General features: G+C 36.8%; 1 protein-coding gene across 1 annotated transcript in view; it reads right to left on the reverse strand.

The window, feature by feature from the left end:
* Window positions 1-1424: 1424 nt before the first annotated feature.
* LOC128638500 (gastrula zinc finger protein XlCGF57.1) overlaps window positions 1425-19352 on the reverse strand; it is a 212806-nt gene continuing 194878 nt past the window's right edge. The window contains exon 7 of the mRNA XM_053690488.1: window positions 1425-2023. Within this exon, the coding sequence (XP_053546463.1) occupies window positions 1425-2023 (599 nt within the window). The remainder of the gene's footprint in view (window positions 2024-19352) is intronic.

Raw genomic sequence — 19352 nt, forward strand, 5'->3', positions numbered from 1 at the left:
GAATAGTCAGACGAGCCGGAATCAGGAACAAGGAAAACAGCAGAGTCAGGAACAAGCCAGGGATCAGGAAGGACGTCAGGCAGCCAGGTAAAACACAGGAGCTCTCACAAACAGGTCTGAGACAACGCAAGGGCAAAGCATACTGAACAGAGGCCCTTTAAATAATAAGTGATGACATCACAATTCTGAGACTGCATCCTGTCTCACATGGATGATGCACAACAGTCTGGCCATAAAAGGAAGTGCAGGCAATGAGCAGCATCCCCCACAATGCACCAAGACAGGAAGAGAGGTGAGTAAAATGGCTGCCAGCAGCACATGGCAAACACAACAGGGAAAAAACCCTGACAAATTTTGACTAGACTATCCCTTAAACTGGATTTTTTTTTATTTTCTCACTATAGAGCAGTGGAATGTTTCACCCCCTAACTATAAAGATGCATATACCACATTTTATCATATACAATCATCTTAAAAAGGAAGAGCTGTGTTATATACATACATATGTACATAGATTATTATTTTTTTACTTGTGAGGCTTTGGCTGTAAAGTGATTTGATTTCCTTTAAAATTGCCAAATGACTGGGCAACTCCACCAAAAAAGAAATATTCAACTGTTAAAGCTATAGAGATGTCAACAACTATTACTTTGTAGACCTGATCTATGTGATATATATATATATACACACACACACAAGACTGGGAGATTATGAAAATGGAATCCCTACTGATATAGGGGTTATCTATAGTCCTGGTGACTGTGTTAATATTGCTGGCAATACGGTATATACTTAGAAATCAGCAGATATCTTCATTGATGGAAGAAAAAATGGAGCCCCAAAAAAACCTTGCCTGCTTACAAGTATAAGTGGGCTCAAATATGACTATATTTAACTCTCATATATATCTGAAATATAAACATTTTAGAAAGTTTAAATATTTTTTTGCTGAACATGAATTTAATGTGTATTTTAATATGTTGAAAGAAAACGCTGACTTTCCATCATGTGCTTACTGTATTGAGTAAGAATATTGTAGGGATAACTAAAAAATACAAGGCTTGTTTTCTGAGACTCTTCTGCAACAAGTCAGAGATCTTTTTATAATATTTCTGGCCTAAAAATGATTTATCATGTGTATAAGTTATATTGTGTTAACTAGGGAAGTACTATATCCAGTATAAAACATGGCAGATAATCCAGAACCACAAAATCTATCTACCTTGTAAATTGGTAATTACTTCATGTGTTATTTATGAAGCATTTTTAGTTTATTATAAATGAAACGTTTTCCCCTTTATTTGTGTGACACAAACTTCAATAAGAGAAAATAATTTTCCACATTCCTCTATAACGCAAATTGTCTCTATGTTTTATTACCAAATTTCACCTTTTAATTAAGTTTTCCTCCAATTGTAACAAATCTATGGATTTATAGCTGTATGAAGTTTACTGTGTAAATCCAAACCTGACTTGCCCATAAATTGTTTCCCACATGTTGGGCAAGTATACGGCTTATCTCCTGTATGGGTTCTATGATGTGCAATCAGATGTGACCTTTGATGGAAGCATTTACCACATTCCTCACAACTATAAGGCTTCTCTCCTGTGTGAGTTCTTTGATGTTTAGCCAGGTTTGAGCTCTGTGAAAAGCTCTTCCCACAATTCTGGCAAACATAAGGCTTTTCTCCAGTATGGGTTCTGTAGTGTTTCTCAAGATCTGTCTTTTGTGCAAAACCTTTCCCACATTCCTGGCAAACATATGGTTTCTCACCTGTATGGGTTCTATGATGTTTATCAAGATCAGACATTTGAACAAAGCCTTTCCCACAACTCTGACAAACATACGGCTTTTCCCCTGTATGAGTACGATGATGTGCAATTAGACTTGTACTTGTAGAGAAGTCTTTCCCACAAGTCTGGCACACATATGGCTTCTCTCCTGTATGAGTTCTGTAATGTCTAACCAAATTAGCTTTTTGAGAAAAGCCTCTCCAACACACCTGACACACAAACGGTTTATCTGGTTCATTCAGTTTAGAAGAATAGTTTTTGATATTTTTATCATTTAAAAAATAATTTTCTCCATGTTGTGATTTCCAGTCTGCTCTTTTGCACACTTGTTTTGGTGTAGTTGTTTCCTTTCTAATTTTTTTGTTTCCGCATTTTGCATTACTAGCATAGCTGAAACATGAGTTTTGTTGATCAGACCCTGAAGAACCTGCAAAATTTGCTCTCTCATAAAATGTTGATTTGTTGAATATGTTTCTTTCAGAGTCTGTTCTTTGATTTCTCTGAGAAACGCCTTTATTAACTCCAATGATAACTTCAGTTGAGCAGGTTGCTTTGTGAATCTCTTCTAAAAGATACTTGCTCATAGATTGACCTGTTGAAAATAAAATGTATGAGAAATACATATGGTTATCTAGAGCAGTGTATCGCAAACAGTTTAAGAGCCAGAGGTGAGATGTCAAATTTTGATAGCACAAATTACAGTGCACGTTTACCTATTTATACAATTATATTTGTATAAAACTTTCATCAGCCTAATATTTACCTAACATTGTTTTATTTTGCTGCAAGTGTTAAAGTACAACCAACTAACCTCCAGTAATACAGAAATTATTAATTAATTAAAGTACAGCATGCCGTAAAATTGTTTTTCCCTTGATGAATTTCTAATGACTTGTTATACCAGCTGCATAGTAGAAAATGCATGATGAATTGCTTCTTTATTTTTGTATATTAAATAGCTGGTTTTGTTCTTTGAAAACAAAAACAATTAAAATTGGTTGAGCTTGCAGGGAAATCAGTTCTACTTTTTTTTTATCACTTTCTGTACACACACATGCTTCATTATATTGTCTCTGTATACCAAAGCTCTATACGTAGAGAGAACAATTGATAAATGAACATTGTATTACTTATCTCTCCACCTCCCACTGTGAGTGTAATTTTTTCTATGGTCTATGTTTACACAGATTTTCTTTAGCCTATACTTAAGTCCAGAAACTTTCAGTATAGGTAGTGATTCCACATGCAAAAGCAGCTATTTCAAATGCTGATATAATTATTAAGGAGCTATTTGTAAACAATGTAATACACTTTAACAGGTAAAATGGATAATTGGGAACAAATTAAAAAGGAGAAAAAATTAGGGTATAATGTCCCTTTGAGTACCGCGCGTAGTTTGGGTTAACATGATTGGTTATCTTTGTGTGATGCTAAACAACAACAAAAAATACCCCTGAATAAGTTTGCCGTTGTGCAAACGAAACGCGTAGGGTGAACCGATTAGCAATTTGTTACAAGTGTATCCAGACTTATATGGAACTTTTTTTGTGGTTTAACAGCGTTTGAGATCTCACTATATTCTCTCGACATACATTTTTTTAACAGTTTTGCAAATCCAAGGAATACGGCAGGAGATTGCACGGGACCCATTACTAAGAACGCTGAAAACTCACACTCCACACAGAATAAGTATACAGTTTGGCCAGCTACGGAGGCTTTTGTTACCTGGGTGATATGCCTGTTGACAACTTTTATCTTGTAAGTGCAATGTATGCTTAATTGCGCTGATATTAAAATTGTTTTTCATACTACCTTGAATCGGTGGGTGCTGTGTGTTCCTTATATCTTTCAGCTGCTACTCTTTGTTGGGACCAGGATACCCGGATTACACACTAAGCTGCAACTGACGAAAAGGGAAATACATTCTTTCTGAACTCTGTACTAAGTATCTATGTAAGCACAATTGGTGTGTATATACTTTGCAAATATATATTTTTTAGGGGAATACAATTCCCCAATATCTGTCATCTATCGATTAAGATCTAACCTATTACTTGAATTAATTGAATAAGGGCAGTATATGTTAGGAGATATTAGGTTCGATTTATTTATTTATTTGTTTATTATTTTTATGTTTATCTGATTGACAGTCATTTAGCATTTATTGATTACCTACAGCCAATTTAATGCACGTATTGTACAACTGAGTATATGATTTGTATATTATTAGTTTTTTATCATCATTTTTTATTACTTTTGTATTGATATTTGATTCTGATCCAGTGTGCACTGATATTTTATTTTTTAAATATTTATCTTTTTTAACAGCTTGGTTAATATCTTGGCAGCACTCTGGCTGAATCAAATATGAATTCTATAACATTAAATGATAATGAAAATGTAGTGAGATCACATCCTAACATAGAGGTGTGGGAGCGCCAAGTCAGACAAAGAGCAATTAATCTGCTTGATCCGGTTTTTAAATCTTCTATTATAGAGGATCCCACGAATCAGTTTAGGTTGCTGGAAAAATTATTAACCTCTGAAGCCAAGGAATGGCAAGACCTAATCCTTTTGGATAATTATATCATGCATGACATAATTCTAAGTGGGTTACGTATCTTCAAATTTCCTGCCTTTGAACTAGAAGATATAGAGTTCACAACTGAATGGGAAACAGCTTTGCACAATTGTTCAAAAACATTCATTCAGATTTTAATCAAATATAGAGAATATAAAATTAGTAGGTTAAACGATCAAATTACGGATACCATTAACAGCATTAACCCTTTATTGAAAGAAGAAAAATGGAAAAATCTGAGTATAAATATAATAAATAGGGTGAACACTTTAGAGAAAACAGTTGTGGCAACCAAAACTGAAAAATTAGATAGGGATATAAAAGATAGAATTTACTCCTATAGAAAGAAAATAATTAAATCTAAAAATAAGGTTTATCAGAATGCAGGTAATTCCAAATCTAGGTTTCCCAATACAGACTCTCATATTGAAACTAAACCTAATGAATATCCGGAAAAAGGGAATCAAAATAATCAACATCAGTTAGGGAATCACTATAATAACAATAACAAAAATAAAAATAAAAAAGAGGGTTACGGGACTTCCGGTGGGCGGTTCTAGAAGATGGCTGCAAGCCTGTGTTGCTCTGAAGAAACTCTCTTCTAATCTATGTAATATTGCCATCATTCTATGCCATCTGCATCTCCCTTGACAGATAAGCTGTCCGGGAACCTTGGGCAGATAGAAGTAATCCACTCTCTTCTTCCCCGGAAGGCATTTGACTAAATTAGAGCCCACAAGGGACTTTGTACATACTGACTTCCTATTCACTAACTTGGGAGCAATGGATGCAAACAAGAACGTTACTGCGCAAATACTCAAAATCTTGTTGCCTACACTTGAACGTTTAGTCCTAAGCTTTGAGAAATTGCAGGAAGAGGTTCAAGTAAGCACGCAAACTTGTCTCTCAGCACGGGACCTGAAAAACTCACCCACCATGGACCTGCATAGGCCCACTACCGACCCAGCAGCTCCTCTTTCAGACCCGGTCGAGAAGTCTTTGTCTTGTCATGCGGAGGGGGATCTGCCCCCGCTGCAATCGTCTGCTGGGAAACCTTTCAGTTCTGAGGGATCCATCACGGTTGGTGCGTCAGCCACTCAATTGGAGAGCTCAACCCTTACAAGGTGTACAGAGAAGCAAAATACTGAGACGCCATTTGCACCTGATCTAGTACAGGACTTTGCCGCCATCTATGTTCCAGAGCTAGCCTTAGGACTTAACAGCTGTTCTTCTGACGCGCGGCTATACTTAGATCCTACTGCGCAGCAGTTCCCCACTGAAATGCTATCTGGGATCCCTGCATTTCTAAAGAGCGCAACTGTGTGTTTTCCCCAGCGCTCACAGTTATTTCTGCCAAGTGGACTGCCCTTCTCAAGCTATCTTGCAAATCAGATAAGATGGTTACCGGACCTGTGCTACAGAACAAAAGTTTGGGCCAAAGAGGGGATAGGCTAAAAATGTGAAGATCACACTCCAGCTGGTTCTTCTGGCGCTTAAGCTACCATTTGAATAGTACCTGTGTTTAGCCTGATAAATAATATAGTACCTTCCATATTACATTATATGCTGGGATTTTGTATAGATTGCCATAATGTTAAATCTACTCTATACTACATGTGGATGTGATAGTTCATTTCTTGTTCCTGAGATTTAGTTACAGTTTTGTTTTGTTCAATTTTTTTTTTTTTTTTAATGCCAAAACCCAATATTATTTTTAACTGTATTTTTTGTTTGTTTTTAATTACATACAAGTTTGGAATCTGTACCTAGATAGAATGGAATTACTGCTCACTTAACCACTCTACTCTATATTACCGCCAAATACCAGACACCTTGACCCTTCCTAATTCTAGTCTCACCGAGCATACTTTATAGACAATACAGCACCTTCGCAAATGGTTGTTTAAAATATCCTCACCGCTAGAACCCTGATTTATATTCGGCAGTTAAACTTGTCTTGCTAGTGTGCTATCGGTAATACCTATGTCCTCCTCTCATTTACAATTATAGTCAATCTCACAGCAATCTGTCTATGTCCAGACAATAGAACCGTTATTGGGTGTAGCCTACACTAACCTCGACAAACACATACACCAGGGGTTACCCCCCACAATCCTATTTACATAAGAAGCTTCTACTCTCTAAATTATTGCGGTAATATATTGAAAGAATCACTTTTTTAAAAATGCTGTGTGGGTCATGTGCAAGGTTTTATGCCACCAATCTTGTTGTACCCCATCTAGTGTTCCCCTGGCTCTGCATTAAACCCATGGTGTGGTACTTGTGAATGCTAGGTTATCCTATCACTTATAAGTATAACTATTCTCATAACAATCTGTTTGACGTGACTAGAAGATAGAACAACCCTTGGGTATAACACCTGCTCACTCCTAAAACCTCATACACCATGGGTCATCTTATCCTATAATTTTAATTACATAAAGAGCTTTTATTAACTCCATACCTGCAGAAATACATTGATGGAACCATGTTTTAAAATCGTTGTTTTGGCTTATGTTGACTTAGTTATTTTAAGTTGTTAGTTTATTATATTGAAAATTATGAGAAATACAGGTGATGCTTTTAACTATTATCAATCTGCACTGCTCTTTGCACCTCAACTAATCCTTTTAAGTATTAACTTGTGCAATCACACATTTTATATGGATGGATTTACTGCTTTTTTTTTTTTTTGGTATCGCAGCATATCAACGCTCCTAACAAATAAATTACTAGATAGCTACTCTAATGTCAATGAATGTTATTACTGTAATTATTATAACTTTGTATAACCTGTACATATAAAGTTGTTACTTGCCTGTGTTTCTCAATAAAAAGAATTAAAAAAAGAGGGTTACAGCGAAAGAAATTATCAATCCAATGATCAAAATTTTCAAGAACAAGGAAATAAACCTGTACCCAATAATTTAAAACAAACGGGCAATAGTGATCTAGAACAAATGTTCCCTAACACAAATAGGTTCTCACCATTATGTGATGAACGATATGAAGTAGAAATAGATGAACTAGGTAATATTTGGACTCATCAAGGAGCAAAACCAAAACACCTATTAAGAAAGGTGAGGTTCTATCTAATGACACTAATAATAAAAATAAAAATCAGGATATTGGCAAAAGTGAAGAGACTGCCCCTTTTCAAATCTTCAAATCCAGAGTAAGGAAAAGAAGTTTAGAACAAAACGGGGGAGAAGAGCAGGGAGAATCGAAAAAAAGGAAAAGAAGGCAAAAAAGAAGGATTAGAAAAAACAAAAAGTTTAATATTCAATTTGTCTGACTATACCTTGAATTCTAATGAAACACATTTATTACAAAAAGGTCTGAGTTTTGCACCTAAAACGAGACCAAACAAATTCAATACATACTGTATATTGATTTGCAAAACTTTATACGGAAACTCACTCTTAAGACATTTTGCCAAATTCAATAGTATTTTAGAAAATTTAGAAACTACTAAAAATCCATCTATAAATGAGAGTAATGAATTTCAGGATCCTATCATGGATTTATTAGATCTAAGTACACATGAGGATGAAACTAAAATTGTTCATTCTAATCTAAAACGACCTTCTACATTTTATCCTGTTTCCTCACAAGGTTCCTATATCCCTATATTTAATAAATTAGTAACAGAAGACTAATAAAATGTTGAATAATAAAAAGATGCAGAAATCATTAAAATATAGGGACAATATGAATAAACAGGAAAGAACAGCACTAAATTCCCTATCCAAGAACCCTAACCTGATTTTTAGAAAGGCAGATAAAGGGGGTGGATTGGTCATACAAAATAGGATGGACTATTTAAAAGAAGCATTTAATCTACTAAATTGTAGAAATACATATAAATTATTATCTACAGTTCCAACTGAAATGTATAATAAAGAACTACTTAAGTTATTAAATAAAGCAAAGGAAAATCAGATATTTAATGAAGATTAATTTAGATTCATCTTTGAACCCAATCCAAGAACCCCAATTTTCTATCATCTGCCTAAAATCCACAAGGACCCTGTTAATCCCCCAGGGAGACCCATCATTTCAGGTATTGATTCCGTCACAGATCACCTGTTAAAATAAATAGATGTCTTCTTACAACCTATAGTTACAACCTATAATATAAAAACTTATGTTAGAGACACTATGGATGCGATTAATACATTTGAGGGTACTTCCTGGGGCAGTGGGTCCTTGTGGATTTCATGTGACGTTTCAGCACGCTATACCTCTATTCCTCACCAGAAAGGTATTAAGGCAGTCGCCTCCCATTGTGCAAAATCGAATATGATCGAGAGGCATATTGCCTTTCTTCTTATAGGAATCCAATTTATTTTGGAACATAATAGTTTTTTATTTGAGAACAAATTTTATAGACAGATTCTGGGAACAGCCATGGGCACAACCATGGCGCCCTCTTATGCTAACATCTACATGGGCAAGTTTGAAGAATGTTACGTGTGGTCTAATATTCTATATCTAAAGAACATTAATAAATATTACAGGTATATAGATGACCTGTTGTTTATTTGGGAAGGGAGCCTACAAGAAGCCTCAGACTTTGTCACTCATCTAAATAATAATTTATTTAATTTGAAAGTTACAAGCTCAATAACAAAAGAGTCTATTGACTTCTTAGACTTAAAGGGACAGTCTAGTCCAAAAAAAACTTTCATGATTGAGATAGGGCATGTCATTTTAAACAATTTTCCAATTTACTTTTATCACCAATTTTTCTTTGTTCTCTTGGTATTCTTAGTTGAAAGCTTAACTTAGGAGGTTCATATGCTAATTTCTTAGACCTTGGAGGGCGCCTCTTAAGAATGCATTTTAACAGGTTTTTAACCACTAGAGGGTGTTAGTTCATGTTTTTCATATAGATAACACTGTGCTCGTGCACGTGAAGTTACCTGGGAGCCCTCACTGATTGGCTAAACTGCAAGTCTGTCAAAAGAACAAATAAAGGGACAGCCTGCAGAGGCTTAGATACAAGATAATCACAGAGGTAAAAAATATATAAATATAACTGTGTTGGTTATGCAAAACTAGGGAATGGGTAAACAAGGGATTATCTATCTTTTAAAGCAATAACAATTCTGGTGTAGACTGTCCCTTTAACATTATATATAAATGAGTCACAGAAAATAGCTGTAAAGAACTTTAGAAAGAATACAGACAGGAACAACTTCCTGAGTGCAAATAGTGGCCATTTGGAAAAATGGACCCACAATGTACCTCTAGGACAATATCAACGTCTTAAGAGGAATTGTACCAGAGATTTGGATTTCCAAAAAGAAGCAGAAATCCTTTTTAATAAATTCAGAGAAAAGGGTTATAAGGAGAATTGGCTGATAGATGCCAAGAACAAAACAAATGCAATTCCTAGAGAACAATTATTAATTCCATAATCTGAGAAAATGTTTACTTCTACTCAAAAAGTCATGAATTCACAAGACGATCTTTTATTTATTACAACTTATTCTGAAGGATCCAATCAGATTCGTAAAATTTTTACAAAAAATTGGAAAATCCTCAAACAGGACCCGATTCTGAATCCAATATTAGGTGAAAAACCAAAAACAATTTTTTGTAAGAATAGGGACTTAAAACATTTTTTGGCCCCTTCAAAATTAAAAAGTGTTCAAAAAATAACCCCTACATCTAATTGGCTAGCACCACAACCTGGAATGTTTAAGTGCAAGAAAAAAGCATGCAATATGTGTGATCATGTAATACATTTTTAATACAGTAGGGGATAAAAATTATACTATGAAATATAGATGTACTTGTGAAACCACTCATGTAGTATATCAATTAATTTGTCCTTGTAAAAAAATCTATTTGGGCAGAACCAAAATAAAAATAAAAACAAGATTCTGGGAACACACTAATAATATTTCCAAAGCAATAGTTAAACATACGGCTAGATTTAGAGTTTTGTCGGTAAAGACCCGCATAGCTAACACTGCTTTTTTTCCCAACGCACCATTCCAACAAAGCTGGTATTTAGAGTTGTCTGAGGGGCTGCGTTAAGCTCAAAAAAGGGTGCGTTGAGCCTAACTTAGCTCCACTTCAACTCTCAATACCAGCGTTGCTTACGGTAGCGGTAAGCTGGGAAAACGTGCTCGTGCACAATATCCCCATAGGAAACAATGGGGCTGAGCTGGCTGAAAAAAAACCTAACACCTGCAAAAAAACAGCGTTCAGCTCCTAACGCAGCCCCATTGTTTCCTAGGGGGAAACACTTTTTAAGTCTACACCTAACACCCTAACATGAACCCCGAGTCTAAACACCCCTAACCTTACACTTATTAACCCCTAATCTGCCTCCCCCGCTATCGCTGACCCCTGCATATTATTATTAACCCCTAATCTTCCGCTCCGGACACCGCCGCAACCTACATTATCCCTATGAAACCCTAATCTGCTACCCCTAATATCGCCGCTACCTTACCTACACTTATACACCCCTATATTATATTTATTAACCCCTAATCTGCCCCCCCCCAACGTCGCCGCTACCTTACCTACACTTATTAACCCCTAATCTGCCGACCGGACCTCACCGCCAGTATAATAAATGTATTACCCCTAAACCACCGCACTCCCGCCTCGCAAACACTATAATAAATTTGATTAACCCCTAATCTGCCCTCCCTAACATCGCCGCCACCTACCTACAATTATTAACCCCTAATCTCCCGCCTGCACCGTCGCCGCTACTATAATAAAGTTATTAACCCCTAAACATAACTCTAACCCTAACACCCCCCTAACATAAATATAATTTATATTAAACAAAATAATATTCCTAAAATTAACTAAATTATTCCTATTTAAAACTAAATACTTACCTATAAAATAAACCCTAATATAGCTGTAATATAATTAATAATTACATTGTAGCTATTTTAGGATTTATATTTATTTTACAGGCAACTTTGTATTTATTTTAACTAGGTACAATAGCTATTACATAGTTAATATCTATTTAATAGCTACCTAGTTAAAATAAATACAAAATTACCTGTAAAATAAATCCTAACCCAAGTTACCATTCTTCTAACTATTTAATAGCTATTGTACCTGGTTAAAATAAATACAAAGTTGCCTGTAAAATAAATATTAATCCTAAAATAGCTACAATGTAATTATTCGTTATATTGTAGCTATATTAGGGTTTATTTTACAGGTAAGTATTTAGCTTTAAATAGGAATAATTTATTTAATAAGAGTTAATTTATTTCGTTAGATTTAAATTATATTTAATTTAGGGGGGTGTTAGTGTTAGGGCTAGACTTAGCTTTAGGGGTTAATACATTTATTATAGTAGCGGTGCGCTCCGGTCGGCAGATTAGGGGTTAATAATTGAAGTTAGGTGTCGGCGATGTTAGGGAGGGCAGATTAGGGGTTAATACTATTTATTATAGGGTTATTGAGGCGGGAGTGAGGCGGATTAGGGGTTAATAACTTTATTATAGTAGCGGTGAGATGCGGTCGGCAGATTAGGGGTTAATTATTGTAGGTAGGTGGAGGCGACGTTGTGGGGGGCAGATTAGGGGTTAATAAATATAATATAGGGGTCGGCGGTGTTAGGGGCAGCAGATTAGGGGTACATAGGGATAACGTAGCTGGCGGCGATGTGCGGTCGGCAGATTAGGGGTTAATAATAATATGCAGGGGTCAGCGATAGCTGGGGCGGCAGATTAGGTGTTAATAAATATAACAGTGGTCGGCGATGTTAGGGGCAGACCTCGGTTTAGGGGTACATAGGTAGTATATGGGTGTTAGTGTACTTTAGAGCACAGTAGTTAAGAGCTTTATAAACCGGCGTTAGCCCAGAAAGCTCTTAACTACTGACTTTTTTTTGCGGCTGGAGTTTTGTCGTTAGATTTCTAACGCTCACTTCAGCCATGACTCTAAATACCGGCGTTAGAAAGATCCCATTGAAAAGATAGGATACGCAAATGGCGTAGAGGGATCTGCGGTATGGAAAAGTCGCGGCTTGAAAGTGAGCGTTAGACCCTTTCCTGACTGACTCCAAGTACCAGAGGGCGGTAAAAACCAGCGTTAGGAGCCTCTAACGCTGGTTTTCACGGCTACCGCCCAACTCTAAATCTAGGCCATTGTAAAGCTGAAAACTCAGAAATTCTTTGAGCCGAAGAATAGCAACCAAAAACAGAACTGTCCAAGATAACAACTTAATGTCTATGGAAATGTATGGGTTCACACGGAACCCCTTGAAGAACTTGAAGAACCAAATTCAAACTCCAGGGAGGAGTAATTGGTCTAAATACAGGCTTAATTATGGTTAGAGCCTGACAAAAAAAACTAAACATCTGGCACATCTGCCAAACGTTTGTGAAACAAAATTGATAAAGCAGAAATCTGTCCCTTTAAGGAACTTGCTGATAATCCTTTCTCCAAACCTTCTTGGAGAGAAGACAGAATCCTGAGAATCCTGACTTTACACCATGAGTAAGTCTTGGATTCAAACCAACAAAGATATGTACGCCATAACTTTACGATAGATCTTTCTAGAGACAGGTTTACAAACCTGTATCAAAGTATTGATGACTGAATCAGAAAATCCCTGCTTAGATAAAATCAAGCGTTCAATCTCCAAGCAGGCAACTGCAGAGAATTTAGATTTGGATGTTGGAAAGGTCCTTGAATGAGAAGGTCCTGTCTCAAAGGAAGTTTCTAAGGTGGCGGAGAGGACATGTCCACTAGATCCGCATACCAAGTCCTGCGTGGCCATGCAGGTGCTATCAGTATTAATGAAGCTCTCTCCCGTTTGATCCGAGCAATCACGCGTGGAAGGAGAGGAAATAGTGAAAACACATAAGCTAGGCTGAACGACCAGGGCACTGCCAGGGCATCTATCAGTTCGACCTGAGGATCCCTCAACCTGGATCCATAACTTGGAAGCTTGGCATTCTGACGAGATGCCATCACATCTAAATCCGGTCTGCCCCATCGTCGAATCAATGAGGCCAAAACCTCCGGATGAAATTCCCACTCCCCCGGATGAAAAGTCTGACGACTTAGAAAGTCCGCTTCCCAGTTCTTGGAACGGAAATTGCAGATAGAAAACAAGAGTGAACCTCCGCCCAACTGGTTATCTTTGATACTTCTATCATCGTTAAAGAACTCCTTGTTCTCCCCTGATGATTGATATATGACACATTCGTGATATTGTCCGACTAGAATCTTATGAATTTGGCCGAAGCCAACTGAGGCCACGCCTGAAGTGCATTGAATATTGCTCTCAGTTCCAGAATATTGATTGGAAGCAGAGGCTCTACCTGAGTCCAAACACCCTGAGCCTTCAGGGAATTCCAGACTGTACCCCAGCCCAGAAGGCTGGCGTCTGTTGTTCACTATCTCTGTCTCTGGTTTCTTGATCCAAATTCATCTGAGGAGATAAATTTGCATAGTCCCCATTGCGCTTGTCCGAAACGCAAACGGAATGATGTCCATTGCCGCTACCATAAATCAAATGACCTCCATACACTGAGCCACTGATGGCCGAGGAATGGACTGAAGTGCTCGGTAAGTATTTAGAGTCTTTAACTTTCTGACCTCTGTCAGAAAGATTTTTATGTCTACCGAGTCTATCAGAGTTCCCAGAAGGGAAACCCTTGTCCGTGGAACCAGTGAATTATTTTCTATGTTCACCTACCAACCGTGAGTTCTGAGGAACGACCACACTGTATCCGTGCAAAGTTTTGTCAGATGATAAGTTGACGTCTGAATCAATAAGGCGCCACTGCTATGCCCCGCAGTCTGAGAACCGCTAGAAGGGACGCTAGAACCTTTGTGAAGATTCTGGGAGCTGTGGCCAACCCGAAGAGAAGAGCCACTAACTGGTAATGTTTGTCCAGAAAGGCAAACCTTAGGAACTGATGATGATCCTTGAGAATAGAAATATGAAGGTATGCATCCTTCAAATCCACGGTAGTCATATATTACCCTCCTGGATCATTGGCAAAATTGTTCGAATAATCTCCATTTTGAACAATGGGACTCTGAGAGATTTGTTTAGACACTTGAGATCTAAAATCGGACTAAAAGTTCCTTCTTTTTTGGGAACCACAAACAAATTTGAGTAAAACCTCTGTCCCTGTTCCAGTTTTGGAACAAGACAAAATACTCCCATGGTATAGAGGTCTTTTACACAATGTAAGAACGCCTCTCTTCTTATCTGGACTACAGACAATCTTGAGAGATGAAAACTCCCTTACCGCAGTGGTAACTGGTACAATACAAGCCTTCGGCTGTAACTGATGAAGAAAACAACTTCTTTAGTCTATCCATAGGATCTTAGAAAGCACAACTGTCTTAAATAGAAATAGCTGTACGCTTAGCCAGGGTAGAAATAGCTCCCTCCACCTTAGGGACTGATTGCCTAGCGTCCCTGACGGTGTCAGAAATGGGATACATTTTTCTAAATTAAGGGAAGGTAAAAAACGGAACACCCGATCTTTCCCAGTCCCGTGAAATAATTTCCGAGATTCTCTTGGGAACCAGAAAAACATCAGAATACGTAGGAACTTGTCCATCTTACATAATTTCTCTGGTGGCACCGCAAAGGGATCACAGTCATCCAGAGTTGCTAAGACCTCCCTAAGTAACAGGCGGAGGTGTTCAAAGTTAAATCTAAAGGACACAAAGTCCATATCTGTCTGAGGGAACGCACTTCCTAAGTTGGAAAACTCTCCTCCAGACAATAGTTCCCTGACCCCCAAATCAGATTCTTGTGAGGGTACGTCGGGAATGACCAGTAAGTCCTCAGAGATTGCAGTGCTGACATTGACTGCTACTCTGCTGCGTTTGCCCTGTAACACTGGCAATTTAGATAAAACCTCTGTAAGGGTAGATGACATAACTGCAGCTATCTTGCAGAGAAAATAAAGCAGACGCAGTTGAAAAACCTGGCGTCGCTTGCGTGGGTGTTAAAGGTTGTGACGCTTGGGGGGAGAGTTTAGCGGCATACCCTGATTCTCATCTGACTGAGAATCATCCTTGGGCATACTTTCCTTAAGGAAAATTTGCTCTTTACATTGTAAGGCGCATTCAGTACATGCGGGACAAAATGTAATGGGGAGTTCCACAATGGCATTTAAACACATTGAGCAAGTAGTTTCCTCAGGCTCAGACATGTTGGGCAGACTAGCAATAACTATAATAGGCGTTTTTATAATTGCTATATGGTATAGTGTTCACAAAATGTATAAAGAACAATTTAATGAAAAATCTGGACTGCGCCTTTAAATATTAAAGCGCAACAATTTTTCTGGCAATACCCATAAAAGCCTGCAGAAAGGCAACATTATTAGGCACTAGTTCAAAAGAGTTCTAATAATATTGCACCACTTGTATAAACGGATAATATATCATTTAATAACAATTTAAATAAAGAAATAACTTATTTTATGAGCAGCACTCTACACCTTGCCACAGATGCGCTGTGGTGTCTACCTGCCCCCAGAACCAACTGAAGCCTTTGGTAAAGGATGTTTTGTATAGTAACATAGGCCATATTTCAAGCCTCTGAGTTCTGCTGAATATAAACAGCGCAGTAAATGCGCAAAAAATAGGCTCCGCCCCCTTGGGAGCGCAACTCTAGTCAGAAAACCCATATGGGGAAAAATAAAATGTCTGCCAAGCCATGTCTCATAAGGAACTTCATAATCCTTTTAGAGACAAAATACCCCTGAGCTAGTTTTTGCATCAAACCGAGTGACGAATATGTCAGAAACGCTTCTGCCAGCATCACACCACGCATATAAAGTGAAAATATCAGCTTGTAACCCTGTGTGTACACTTTATCCAACGTAATAAACATATAAGTGGAACAACAGTCTGTAACCCTGTGTGTACACTTTATCAAACGTAACAAACATATAAGTGAAACATCAGCTTGTAACCCTGTATATACACTTAATAAAAATGTATGGTATATATAATAAAGGGACTGCCAGGGACACTATTGTATTCGTATTGTATAGTGTAAACTGCTTACCCCTCCCCTGTATGGGGGAAAATGTCAGCCTGTTCTGGTATACTATGTCTCTCCCAGAAAAAAATTACTGCACATACCTCAATGCTGCTTGTAGCATGACAGCGTTCTCCACTCTGAAGATCTGTTCTCTGCATTACCCTCAGCTGTTAGTGGGAACAAGTGGATCTTAGAGAAAATTGCTAAGATCATCTGCATCAGGGTGAAAAATTTTCTAGTTCTTCTTTCCTGACTAGAAACGAATTCTGCAGTCACCCTGAAAAAAATAGTACTCACCGGTACCATTTTAAAATAACAAACTTCTTGATTAAAACTAAAAATATCACCTCTTTCACTTTACCTCTTCCTATGTTAACACAGGCAAAGAGAATGACTGGATTGGGAGGGAAGGGGAGGAGCTATAGATACAGCTCTGCTGTGGTGCTCTTTGCCACTTCCTGTTAGCAGGAGGATAATATCCCACAAGTAAGGATGAAACCCGTGGACTCGTCATATCTTTGTAAAAGAAATTAAGGTGATAGATTGGATCCCATTTAGAATAGAAAGGATCAATCGACTCACCAAACTTAGAAGGAGGGAGACATTCTGGATTACAGAACTTAAAAGTCTGTATCCAGCTGGGTTAAATATTGACCTAGATTTAGCAGCATTTTCATTATAAGAAGTTAGTATGTCCGTATATATGGATAATTGGTTATCTTGTATTATTCAGATCAAAACTTCACTTAAATTTATTGATTTATACATCTACCTTTTGGGGATAGGTCGCAAACTTAGTTGAGGAAATAGTACCTGACAGTCTGTAGTGTAAATAATACTGTACAATTATATTAGAAAAACCTATATTGATTAATTATAAAGACTTCGACAGAATCATTAGTAAGTAAATATATAGCAAGTCACACTACCTCACACTGTCAATAAGAGGTTTAATAGGTGAATTTGTCAAGAACAATCTAACAAATGATATTATTAAATATTATCAACCTATTTTTAGAACTAATTTAATTTATCGATATGTCAAAATGTTCTCATTGTATGCCATTTTTTAGGATATATATACACACATTTAAATATATACTGTATATGAAATCACATAAAGTATGTGTTTTATTCGTTTTATATTGTATTGTATCAGTTGTATTATGAGGTAAGCAATAGGTGATATTAGAACACATATATAGTGTACTCAAATTGAAGAAAGACATATTGTATTTAGGTGCAGGTTTTTATGAGGCGGTTTATGTTAAGAAAACTAGTAAGCTTTAGGACCCAGGAATGACATGTACGGCTATCTTTGCCGGCTCCCTACATGTCATTTCCGTTACAGGTTTTTAAATATTGACTCTTCAATGTGAAGAGAATATGCTAAACAACAACAAAAAATACCCCTGAAGAAGTTTGCCCGTCGTGCAAACAAAAACGCGTAGGGTGAACCGATTAGCAATTTGTTGCAAGTGTATCCAGACTTACTGTATATGGAACTTTGCTTGTGGTGTAACGGCGTTTGAGTGAGAGACCTAAAGATTTTTAACAGTGTTGCAAATCCAAGGAATACCACAGGACCCATTACTAAGAACGCTGAAAACTCACACTCCACACAGAATAAGTATCCAGTTTGGCCAGCTACAGAGGCTTTTGTTACCTGGGTGATATGCCTGTTGACAACTTTTATCTTGTAAGTGTAATGTATTCTTAATTGGGCTGATATTAAAATTGTTTTTTATACTACCTTGAATCGGTGGGCGCTGTGTGTTCCTTATATATTTCAGTGGTTATCTTTGTGTGTCTGAACTAGAATTTTATATGATTAATATAAATAATATCCATGCATGAGTCACAATTGTCTTGTATGTTGTGAGACACTGGTACCAAGTAAGTTAAAGGGACAGTCTTCTCCAGTATTGTTACTGTTTAAAAAGATAGATAATCCCTTTATTACCCATTCCCTGTTTTGCATAAAAAACACATTTATATTAATATACTTTTTACCTCTGTGATTACCTTGTATCTAAGCCTCTGCAGACTGCCCCCTGAGTTCAGTTCTTTTGGCAAACTTGCATTTTAGCCAATCAGTACTGACTCCTAGGTAACTATACGGGAGTGAGTACATTGTTGTGGGAACAAATTTCGTACCCTATGTAAACAAGAGGTGTATTGAATCCATAAATTACAGACCCAAATACCTAAAGGCTATAATTCAGATATGGATATTATGAATTATTGGGAATGATATACTCCCTAAAAATCTCCTGTAGTAATTCTTAGCCTCATCAAAGACTTTTGTATTCTATTCTATTTGTACTTTATTTGTATATATTTGGATGCGCTAGTAAAAGTACTGATTTTCACTTTTTATATCTTAACAGAACTAAATTTCTTTGTATTTATAACAGATCAACTTAGTAATATATCTACGTACTAACATATTAGCATAGATGCACAAGTTCCAAATATAATCCAGATAGAAAATTAAATAATGTTTTCACTGTGAATGTATTATATTTTGTAACATATGTCTATATAAGCAACGGCGCTATGGTAGTCTATGTTAGATTCTTCGTTAAACGTATATACTTGAATTCTAACTAATACATATGTAGGCCCTTATGAGTATAATATGACATTACTTATGCATCAAAATTATATAATTATTTTGTATAATGTTTTAAAGTGCTATATAATATTGTTGATTTGTACTATTGGCTGTGGTTAACTAATTAGGTAAACATTGTAATAATGGGTGTGTTTTATTTTAACCAATAATAAGCAAGCACAAATTCTTTTTAAGGTGTGTTACACACAGGTGCTTTAAGATCTATGAATAAGGCTCTCTGCCGAAACACGTAAGATCGCTTCCAGAGCCCATTGTTCACTACGAGGTGGTTTGCTGTTATTGTTTTTACAGCTACTGATGGAATAAATAAAGATTGAACT

The sequence above is a fragment of the Bombina bombina genome, chromosome 8, assembly GCF_027579735.1.
Source record: "Bombina bombina isolate aBomBom1 chromosome 8, aBomBom1.pri, whole genome shotgun sequence".
NCBI classification, from domain to species: Eukaryota; Metazoa; Chordata; class Amphibia; order Anura; family Bombinatoridae; genus Bombina; species Bombina bombina.